This window comes from Arachis ipaensis, chromosome B03 (assembly GCF_000816755.2).
Source record: "Arachis ipaensis cultivar K30076 chromosome B03, Araip1.1, whole genome shotgun sequence".
NCBI lineage: Eukaryota > Viridiplantae > Streptophyta > Magnoliopsida > Fabales > Fabaceae > Arachis > Arachis ipaensis.
In genome coordinates, this window is record NC_029787.2 from 29,383,242 (window position 1) to 29,394,227 (window position 10,986).

The window sequence follows — 10,986 nt, forward strand, 5'->3', positions numbered from 1 at the left end:
TACACAAAATTATGTTTGAATAAATATAGAAACCTGATATTTCTGTATCTTCTTCTAAAATTTATATGCTTATCGGATAATTCATGTAGTTTTTGTTTTTTATGTGCTTTTTTCTTCTGTTTCTCATTTTTTTTACAAAATTTTAAAAAGTAGAAATATAAGAAGAGAAATGTTAAGAGATCATCCGAATTTATTATTTTTGACCATCATTTAGCAATTAACTCAATTTCTTTAATTTAATTTTTTTAATCTAATAATTTAACAACATATTTTATTTTATACTTTTAAACATTAATGACTAAGTAATAATAAAAAATAATAAATTCTGACATTCCTATTATTCAGCGTATAAGAAAAAGAAGACGACCGAAGAAAGCAAAGAAAAAGGAGAAGACATAAAAGTACATGGAACATGGTGTGTGAAGATTTTAAAAAAGAAACTGTTAAAAATACTTGATTAGATTTAATTATAAAATTAACTTGGTCAGAAAACATTTCTATAATTCTAATTATGTATTCCGGAGATACTGAAGCCAAAACTAAGTTAAATGAATCAATCAACATTTTAACTATGGGTATCATTTAAAAAAAAAATTATTATTTGATGGTTTGGCTAGTGAAAAATGAATAAATATGTACGTAATGAATTGAAAACCACAGAAATTTAAATATTCCGTCTAAGTTTTCTAATGCGTACTTAAAAATTTGATTACTTGATCAATTTGGTAATTTTAATTAACTATTTTCTTCATTGCAAAATAAATGCCACTTTTATGTTATATTTTGGATACATAAAAAAAAATCAATGTACTTATGCAAAAATAATCTATATCCAAATATATTGATTTATTATTTAAAGTGAGATATTTATTTTGAAATAGAGAGAGTAATTTAGCTTTTGAAAATAGATTCCAGATTGGATAAATTAATCTTTGAAAGGGATTTTTTATTTAGAAACTATTTTGTTCAAAAAAATAACACTGTAGGGGTATATTATATATAAATGTAATAGAGATCATATCCCCTTTAATATTACATTACACATCATAGCTTGCTCTTTGGAACACCAACTGGTGCATTTCTGGACCTCTTTTCCACTGCTCGGGAGACCTGCTTCACCGCCTCTTTTGGCAGATGCCGAGGCCGGCTCAGCCAAAGTCCTCCATCAGCTACAAGAGTGTGGCCGTTGACATATTTTCCTTCAAAGAATCACACAACTAGTGTTAAGTTTCAGAAGACAAAAATAGAGTTAAACCCCACTTTGGTTCTTGAGATTGGCAAGTTGTTCTAATTTAGTTCCTGACTTTCTAACTGTAACAATTTGGTCCCCCAGATTAAAAAAAGTGCACCAATGTAGTCTCTTGTATATTTTGCTCAACACCATTAGTGACGTGGCTCAAGCCTTTCCACGCTGGACATATTAAAACGATGTCGTATGCGCTTTGGCGCTAAAAAATGCACTAAACAGCATCGTTTAAGGGTTTGAACAATTTGTATTGTTCAAAAGGGAGGGATGTAATATTTTAGTTTTGTTCGAACTCTAAAACGATATTGTTTAGTGCCTTCTTTAGCGCCAAAGCGCATACGACGTCGTTTTAATACGTTCAGCATGGCAAGGCTTGAGTCACGTCACTAATAGCGTTGAGTTCCGGAGACGGAAAAAACACAAGGGACTACATTGGTGCATTTTTTTGAATTTGGAGGACCAAATTGTAGCAATTGAAAAGTCAGGGACTAAATTAGTGCAACACTTCAATCTCAGGGACAAAGTAGGTCTTATGCCAGAGTAACAAACTAACCATGCCCTCATTTCAATTATTCAAGAGAGTCTTCACAAGAGGTTTTAACAATAGCACAGAACTAACAAGCATGTGGGAAGGAACATTTATAATCAACCTTGCAAATAAAGATTTTAGCAAATTTTATTATGTGAAAATAATGTGCGTCTAAATCTGCTGAGCCATATATGCTTCATACATTAGAAATTAAAAATCTTCAGAAGATCAATAGTAATCAATATTGCATGGTTTTTCTGAGAGCGAGAAAATTAAAATACAATAAAATAAAATTCCAATAATTCTCTCTAGCATATGCCACAAATGTTTAATGCAAATTTAACTATTTAAAAGAAATGATGCATGCTTCCACTGCAGAAAGGTCATATCAAAGAACACAAGGGTCCTTTTGATGTGCAGTGAAGATTGCAATAAACACAGAAAGGAAAGAACATTAGTCATAACAGACTTCAATTCAACAGCAAGACAAAAGCAAGAAGGAAAGAACAATAGAAAGTTGCAATTACACCCAAATAGAGAAAGGAGAGACTAGGGGGGAGATCAGCACAGCAACAAAAAATCAGACAAGGGGAAAAAATCATTAAAAATCACCAAAATCTAGTAACATGGACTACATGAATGTATTATCTAGCAAAAGCACTACCACTCGAGACTATGTAACAAGACAAATCACTCTCCCATTAGGTTTGGATAAATGATTCTAATGATATTATTTTTCAGTCGCAAAACTGAAAGGGAATTTCAAAATGCTTAGTTAACCGGATCAAGCATTTTTAACATAAAATTGAGGATTTTGGAATTCTACCTAAACTTGAGGATTTTTTAAAATTTCTTGTCTAGCAACTATAATAATGCACTTTCCTCAACAATACAAAAAGCACCTCAAGATATTACTGCCATGGTTTCTTTCTGTTTGTCGATAGCAAGCTCATTGCTCAACAATGGAATGGTGGATGGTAAAGGAAACTATAAAGCAAAGGGAGGGATAACGTGGGAGATATCACATAAGTGGAATTGGAACTTGGGAGAGATCTGGCACCTCAGAGTGCCATTTGTATTTTACTGTTTACTTGCTAAATTCATTCTGGCAATTTTATTCCATCAAGTTAATTCCGGAGAGTTCATTTCTGTATTATGTTCTCCTAGTCTAATTCTTCTCCATGGATACAAAGCCTATATGAATTGCTATCAAAGCTCGTGATCATGGGATCCCCGTGCATATCAGATTTTATTATATAATCTAAGCATGGATTTTGTAAATGATGGTAATTCAACTCATGAACTCAAGCAACGAAATCCAATGGCACCTTAAATTCAGCAAAAGTACATTAAAAGCAAATACAAAACAATACTCTTGATGTTCATTTATAATGTAAGAAACATTTCATCAATCTATAAATCATGTAAACAAAATTCAAGCAATAAATTTTCACATCAAGTGAATAGATAAAGTTACAAACCTGCATCTGATACTAGGTAGATAGCAGCCATTGCAATATCCCATTTCTCCCCAATTTTAAACAGAGGCATGTATTCTCTGGCTTTGCTATTTATTTCTTCAGGGTCCAGTTTAAACATGCCAGGAGTGTCACCTATTGGTCCAGGTGCAACTCCATTGACCGTAATGTCATAGTCTGTGCCCCATTCTAATGCCAAGTTTCTTGTAATGGAGTCAACTGCAGCCTGTTGAATTGGTAAAATTTATATTTGGATGAACACAAGATGATTTTCAAATCTAGGCAATGTGTTATGAAGTACAAACCTTAGCTGCAGACACATGAATTTGATACCAAGAAGCTGTATAATGCAAGGTAGCACTAATGTTCAATATTGTTCCCCCACCAGAAGTGGTCCTTCCTTGCCCCCCTTTCTTGAGATATTTTAGTGCTTCATGACACATTGTGAATGTTCCAACAGAATCAATATCCAATACTGCAAAGAATAAAGAGAACTGATCACCACTTTCTTTGTGATGCAAATAATAATTAGAAAGATGCTGTAACTAGAAGGTGTTCCAAAGAAACCTTAACTCTGAACATAATTCTATCACAGCCACTTTGTTGGGTGGTGTCTTCAGTAGGAAATGAGGTTTTCGATATGCAAATCATGTTATTGCTTATTCAGTTTAAGAGAACTCATGAAGAAAGAAAGAGTCAACAACAGAGTTATGTTCTAGCTTACTGTACACATATTGCACTGACTGCATAATACTAGTTACTTCTTTTATTTCATCCTCTTGTTGCTAAGGTGATTGGTCCTGGATCAAAGTTTGGGAGGGTTAGAAAAACTCCTCTTTCTAAGTCCCTTCTAAGCTTTTTATCTTTATTCTTTACATAATGCTCCAATGTGCTAAATTTACTTTATTTCCTAATTTCTATTTTAATTTTCATTTTTAAAGAAACTTGAATGATATGGAAGTTAGTAAGAGCCTCTTTCCATATTTATTCCCTTAATAGTAAAAGAGTTTGATCTCTTGAATCTTTCGGGGGATCTCTTGTAAATCACACATTCCATAGTAGAGAAAAACTTATGTGGAAATCCACAGCTTCCCAAAAAAGATCAAATTTGACTAGGCACACATCCTTAACAGGATTGACACAAGTGACATGCTACAAAAGCACAAGCCTCTAATTTATCTCCAAACATGTTTGATTCCAGTTTGAAATCAATTTCTCATCCCTTTTATCATTGTTTTCCACCATTTTCTTTTGGAATAAGCCTTTTGATACTTTTGCAGATACCCGGATTTGCCCCACAGACCTACATCAGTTTCTGCTACTAATTTCAAAGAATTTGGGACTCAAAAACAAGGGAAACCATAGTGGCAATACTAAAATTTTCCAACTTTGTTGTTCTCGGCTAAAACTGAATGGTGTAATCTTCAACGGGACTTCTTCCCGTTTAGAAAACATTTTAAGATAGGTTAGGCCTTCTCAGCATTTCCTGTTTTGTTTCTTTGGTACATATGTAGATAGATTAACATACCACATTACATCTTCACAGGCCCTACCTCTCTCAAACTTTTCTTTGTGTTTAATTACTATGCATCACCACTGGGGTAAAAAAGTTTTCCATTAACATTCAATGAAGTTCAATCAAATAGGCAAAGAGCATTCTTTTTGAGATAGTTGGTGCAGAAGATAACCCCGATCAGATGTCACTAGAACTCTTTCACACTTATAGAACATAGAAATTAATTTTTTTAATTTTCCCCTCCTCATCATCCATCTTCAATGAAAAACATCCTGGCAATTTAGTCTTCAAACAATCCAGCCCCTCCAGTGAAGTGTAATAAATTTAGTTGCATTAAATTTTGTCACTAACATTTTCATTTTGGGTCAAAATTACCACTGGACATTAACTTCGTCTAAAACGATAGGGACAAAATTAAAAGCGTCAAGGTAGCATTGATACAAATCGGAAAAAATTAAATGAAATTAAACAGGTATTGAAAAAACACATACTTTGTCCTGTAATAAATCATGTACAAAATACACTACCAGTTCGAAATCCATTCGGAGAGAGATCCTCTGCCGCAACATGAAAGTTTCCAGCTGCTGCATTTACAAGAATGTCAATCTTTCCGAAATGCTTGTAAGTCGATTCCACTACTCTTGCCGCATCCTCCTGCTTCCTCACATCTCCCGCAAAGCCAACAGCCTAAAACAAACACAAATTTCAACAAAATTCCACTCTTTTCTTTCTCTCTTACTGCTCCACTAAAATTAGACGAGGAATGAATAATCCTCCCTCCTTTTCTAATCGATTGCAGCCTCACACTTATTAGTACAACGGAATATGAACGTACCTAAGCGCAATTTATGTCCAGATACATTGATTTAACCACAAATCATTTGAAAGGTTGGAGGAAGTAAAAAAGGAAGAGTAGTTACGGGGATGCCAAGTGATTGGAGAACGGAAACAGCAGAATCGAGGACTTGTTTGCGGCGACCCATGAGGGCGACGGAGGCACCATGTTTGCCGAATTGGGTGGAAATCTCGAAGCCGATTCCGGAAGCTCCTCCTGTGATAAGAGCTACCTTCCCTTTCAGTATGTTTTCCTTGAACGGCGATTCCATCGTCTCACTCTCTCCACCAAAAAGTCAAATACTATCTCGTGCTTGTGTGCGGTTCTCTCTGTCTCTCGGGCACTAAAATTTTACGACAGCTAAATCGCACGGCGCACAGTAACCAAGTGGAACGCATTCATGTATGGTGTTAACTGTTAACAACTATGTGCTATATAATCCGGAAATTCCAACCTAAAAACAAAGTTAAATTAATCCAGATTCCCATTTTTTTAAAATCATATTTTATGAAACAACATTTTCAAGCTAATTTTTTAGGAAAATTATGGGTCAGTAATTTTGTTAAATTCTGATTAGTATATAACCAGCAAAAAAAAGTGAGTTATTGGATGAAATCTCACATCAATCTCACACCATTAAAATCATCGTTGATGACTATTTGATAGTTACAAATTACAAAAATTTTTAGTCCCTAGCATTACTCTTTTTTTTATATTGGACTATTAAGCTGGATTTACCTTAATATTATTATTTTAATATAATGTTCTGAAAATCGAATTCGGATCGGTCGGTCGGACCGATTTAATTGCGAACCGACAATATTAACGGTTCAGTTAGACATATAAAACCGTCATTTAAAAACTGATGAAAAACTGATGAATCGGATGGTCGGATCGAACCGGAACCCGCCTGGTTCACACACAAACGGAAGCTCCTTCGTTTCTTTGTTCTTTCTCCCTTTCCCCCTTTCTTTCTTTTCTTTCATTCAGAAAGAAATCACACAACCCCAGCCAAAAAACCCTAGCATTGTAAGCCTACACCACCGCCGCAAGGAGTGGCATACTGCCGCGTCCGTCGCACTCAAAGTTCGCCATCCGTCCGTCTATCTAGCTTCCCTCGTGCTCCAAGTCTTCAACCCCTGTTTGCTGTCACCGATCGCGGCTGCTTCCTCGACCTCGGCGTCCGTCGTCTTTGTCTGCTCAGCCGCGCTTCCGTGGCCGTTTGTTTGCCGTTCACGTTCGCGTCTTCGTTCATCTGTCGTGTTCGTTCGCGTTCTTCGCCGTTCACGTTCGCTCGGCGTTCACCGTTCGCGTTCACCGTTCGCGTTCACTAGCTGTTCACCGTTCGAGTTCGCGTTCGTCTGGAAGCCACGTTGCTCTGCTTCAAACTCTGCGACCAACCCGCGCGCTCCACCCAGCCGTCGAACTGCTCTCTTTTGTCGCCGCCGTGAGTTCCCTAAACCCGCCACCAGACAATACACTCACACAACACCAATATTCTGCTTCAAACGCTGCAACTTCTGATTTCTATTACAATTAGTAATTATTTGATTTGGTAGTGGTTTGGATTTTTTCATAGACTGAATTAAAGTTACAAACTTACAATAGTTATGTTCTCTTCTCTATCACGTTGAAATTAAGCTTTGAATTCTCTTATTTCGTTTTAATTTTACCGCTCTCACCGTGTTTGATGAAATGCTTTAACCATATTTCTGGTTGGTTTTATAATTTCTAGCTTTTAGAAACTTAGTAAGTTGATTGCATGTGAAATTAGAATAATTGGATCATAGTAATTAGGAAATTTTAACTGCACAAATAGCATCTTTGCAGAAAACATATTAGCATGATTATTCCACTTGCATTAGTGTTCTTCTGGTAAATTTTAACTGTTATTGTGAACTTGTTAATTTGCTAATTGTTCTTGTGTTGTTGTTCGGTTACTTTTATTTATTTTTTTTTTTTGTTGTGATTTTTTGTTCTTGAACTTGTTAAGTTGATAATTTGCTAAATTGTTGGGCTGATGTTGTTTTAATTTGCCAAATTGTTAGGTTGCTGCGACTTTAATTTGTTGGATTTTCTATTTAGGTCTTATTCTTGTTTATTTGCTAAATTGTTGTTGTGTATTTATTGTTTATTTGCTGGATATTGGTGATCATTGTCTTTGAGATTATTTACTATGCAGGTTTAGTGTCATCACTGTTTTGGAATGTTTTATAATATACTAATGTTTGTTGCTGTTTTGTAATTGCTAGTTGCAGGTTTAGTATGATTATTGGTTAATGTTTTGTAATGTTTGATGTTGAATGCTGATTGTTGAGTTCAGATATGGTTGTTTATTTTGACTTGGGTAAAGAGACTTATGGTCATTTTTTCCTGTCTTATACCGATTCAGATGATTATTTTCAGAGGATGAGCACTTATTTATGTATCTTGAGAAACTGTCTTTCTGTGTGTTATGAGCATTTGGTGAAGCCTGTATTGTACCTATTCAAAGCTTAGTTTTACCAAATGGTCTTTAAAGCAACTCATCCAAAATGCTACTATACAAACCCAAGTCTATTGTCTCTTAAAGCCTGTATGCACCTTCATTTGGTGAAGCCTTTCTAGCACTAGTCCACTACCAACTTTGTTATTAATAATGTTATCAAATTTATTTATCCGAGTATGATGTTTATTTTTCAGTTGGATTTATGATAATTCATTTGATATTCTTCCTATTCTTGTCAGATATTTCTTTTAACATTTTGTGGACTGATGAGGAATTGTACTTGCTTGGTATCATGCTTTCATCTTGCAATTTTGCATTTAATATAAAAAAAGGAAAATCCTAAAAGAGTAATTCACCACTCCATTGGAAAAACTTCATACTACCCTATACCCTCAACTTAATACTTGCATATTTATAATTTATTTATTATTCTATTTTAAAACGGGTTTTTCGGTTGAACCACCGTTGAACTAGTTGGACCAATGAACCATTAAACCAGTGACTAAAGCAGTTTGATGATCGGTCCAGTTTTCAGAACCTTGGTGAAAAGAAGATAATGATAGCGTTAGGATTCGAGGGTTCAGCCAACAAAATCGGAGTCGGTGTTGTCACACTTGACGGCACCATCCTCTCCAATCCACGCCACACATACATAACCCCTCCCGGTCAAGGCTTTCTCCCAAGAGAAACCGCTCAGCACCACCTTCACCACGTTCTTCCACTCGTCAGATCCGCTTTGGAAACCGCCAACGTCACTCCCGATGACATCGACTGCATCTGCTACACCAAGGGACCTGGAATGGGTGCTCCCCTTCAGGTCTCTGCTGTCGTCGTTCGCGTCCTCTCTCAGCTTTGGAAGAAGCCCATTGTTGCTGTCAACCACTGTGTCGCTCATATTGAGATGGGTAGGGTTGTCACCGGTGCCGTTGACCCTGTTGTGCTTTATGTTAGTGGCGGTAACACTCAGGTCATTGCATACAGTGAGGGTCGTTACAGAATCTTTGGTGAGACCATTGATATTGCTGTTGGTAACTGCTTGGATCGCTTCGCTAGGGTTTTGACGCTTTCCAATGATCCCAGTCCTGGTTACAACATTGAGCAGGTTTTTTATGAATTCATTGTTGGCAATTTTCCTTAATCATTTTGTTTGTTGAAAGTAGCAATTTTTACTTAAAGGTTTATGTAAACATGGAAATTTTAGGAATCAATTAGTCACACATTTAAGAACTTTAATGTAGCAATCTTTGATCCAGATAAGTATACAATATGCATAGAGGAGTACAAATGTAGTGTTATAATTGTGCTTAACTGGATTGTGATCTCATGGTTTAGAATTTAGCGTTTAGGGTTTAGTGTTTAGTGTTCTCATGGTTCAATCTATTCAACTTGTTTTATATGGTTTTCTTGCCTTTCAGCTTGCTAAGAAAGGAGAGAAATTTATTGACATTCCTTATGTTGTCAAAGGGATGGATGTATCTTTTAGTGGAATACTTAGTTACATCGAAGCGACTGCAGTTGAAAAGCTGAAGAATAACGAGTGCACACCTGCAGACTTGTGCTACTCTCTGCAGGTATATTTGTTTGCTGCTCCTTTTCTCTTTGGTAAGCTGTTATCTTTATAAAATTATGAATTTGCGAGTTTCGATTTCTAAGAATGTTAAACATTGTAGGAGACTCTGTTTGCTATGCTCGTGGAGATAACAGAGCGGGCTATGGCTCATTGTGACTCGAAAGATGTCCTTATAGTTGGTGGTGTGGGCTGCAACGAGCGTTTGCAGGAGATGATGAGAACAATGTGCTCTGAACGGGGTGGGAGGCTGTTTGCCACCGATGACAGATATTGCATTGACAATGGTGCAATGATAGCTTATACTGGTCTCCTTGAGTTTGCTTATGGTGCGTCGACACCACTAGAGGACTCTACATTCACCCAGCGGTTCCGAACAGATGAAGTGAAAGCAATCTGGCGAGAAGCAAACTCTACCAAATTGAATGGTCTTGCAGAGAAAAGCATTTGATTTGTTATTCTTCAGGTATTGTCTTATCATTCTGTGCTCAACTAAGCATCTGGGTGTAAAGCATAAACTGTATGGTTTCATCTAGTCCATAGTTGAGTTCAGGTGGAAAACGTTAGTACACGAATGAATGATGAGTTAATTTGTTGAGTCCTGCAACACTTCCTTCTCTTGAATTGTTGCATAATAATAAGATAAAAATGATTTAAACTACGTTAGTGTTAAACCAATGGGTATAATATTGGCAATTACGACTGAATTTAGTGAAACTAATGAGATCGAACTGTAGCTTGCTTTTTATATCTGTCTTGTTACTTTTTTGTTTTCTGCTAAAGAAACTCCGAAAAACTAATAATAGAGTTGAAATATATTTTTCCTTCTGTGATTGCAGGTCTGAGTCTGATTGCCTTCAAGCTCAAGTTTATACATTAGGACCTTGTATTTTATTAGGATGGTAAATTATATATGAAACTCCTCATTTTTATTTAATATTCTGTTATCAGTGGAGAGTGGTGCAGTGATGGCACTGATCCAAGATGTAGGAGATGGTTCATTACCAATGTCAATTGGGGCATCACTTTAGACAGTATTGGTTATAGTTTTTTCATATTACATATTGTCTAAGGTAGTCAACTTAGGTTATGTATTGAGTTAGTAGTTTAAGGTTGTATCTTTTTTTTGTTTTCGACAGGAGTTTAAGGTTGTACTAGCTGAGGACCCGTGCAGTTGCACGGAATCATACATTTATCATATTTAAAAGTATGTTTAATCTATCCTAATATTTTTACTTTGTGATAGTAGTAAATTCTATTTTATTATATTTATAAATTTTTAATTGTTATTTTTTTTTATATTCTTTTCAAAGTATGAAACATCATT

General features: G+C 35.7%; 2 protein-coding genes across 3 annotated transcripts; one reads left to right on the forward strand and one right to left on the reverse strand.

The window, feature by feature from the left end:
* LOC107630070 (peroxisomal 2,4-dienoyl-CoA reductase) lies at window positions 917–6,049 on the reverse strand. Its single transcript, XM_016333096.2, has 5 exons — window positions 5,690–6,049; window positions 5,297–5,456; window positions 3,559–3,728; window positions 3,257–3,479; window positions 917–1,199 (listed from the first exon to the last, which is right to left on the reverse strand). The coding sequence occupies exons 1-5, from the start codon at window positions 5,873–5,875 to the stop codon at window positions 1,045–1,047; spliced, it is 894 nt and encodes a 297-aa protein (XP_016188582.1). The 5' UTR covers window positions 5,876–6,049; the 3' UTR covers window positions 917–1,044.
* LOC107630069 (probable tRNA N6-adenosine threonylcarbamoyltransferase) lies at window positions 6,562–10,904 on the forward strand. Of its 2 annotated transcripts, none has more exons than XM_016333094.2 (5): window positions 6,562–7,051; window positions 8,567–9,194; window positions 9,508–9,663; window positions 9,763–10,125; window positions 10,499–10,904. In XM_016333094.2, exons 2-4 carry the CDS (start codon window positions 8,649–8,651, stop codon window positions 10,108–10,110), a joined length of 1,050 nt encoding a protein of 349 aa, XP_016188580.1. In that variant the 5' UTR covers window positions 6,562–7,051; window positions 8,567–8,648; the 3' UTR covers window positions 10,111–10,125; window positions 10,499–10,904. The 2 variants fall into 2 exon arrangements, with proteins under 2 accessions (XP_016188580.1, XP_016188581.1); XM_016333095.2 differs by having other exon boundaries at window positions 8,621–9,194.

What these genes read in the sequence shown, in the direction of transcription:
- LOC107630069 (XM_016333094.2), top strand. Translation starts at nt 8,649, where the DNA reads ATGATAGCGTTAGGATTCGAGGGTTCAGCCAACAAAATCGGAGTCGGT. An exon ending in CTGGTTACAACATTGAGCAG is followed by an intron (nt 9,195 to 9,507) that starts GTTTTTTATGAA and finishes CTTGCCTTTCAG; the next exon opens with CTTGCTAAGAAAGGAGAGAA. An exon ending in ACTTGTGCTACTCTCTGCAG is followed by an intron (nt 9,664 to 9,762) that starts GTATATTTGTTT and finishes TAAACATTGTAG; the next exon opens with GAGACTCTGTTTGCTATGCT.
- LOC107630070 (XM_016333096.2), bottom strand. Translation starts at nt 5,875, where the DNA reads ATGGAATCGCCGTTCAAGGAAAACATACTGAAAGGGAAGGTAGCTCTT. An exon ending in TCCAATCACTTGGCATCCCC is followed by an intron (nt 5,457 to 5,689) that starts GTAACTACTCTT and finishes TGTTTGTTTTAG; the next exon opens with GCTGTTGGCTTTGCGGGAGA. An exon ending in TTCATGTGTCTGCAGCTAAG is followed by an intron (nt 3,480 to 3,558) that starts GTTTGTACTTCA and finishes CCAATTCAACAG; the next exon opens with GCTGCAGTTGACTCCATTAC.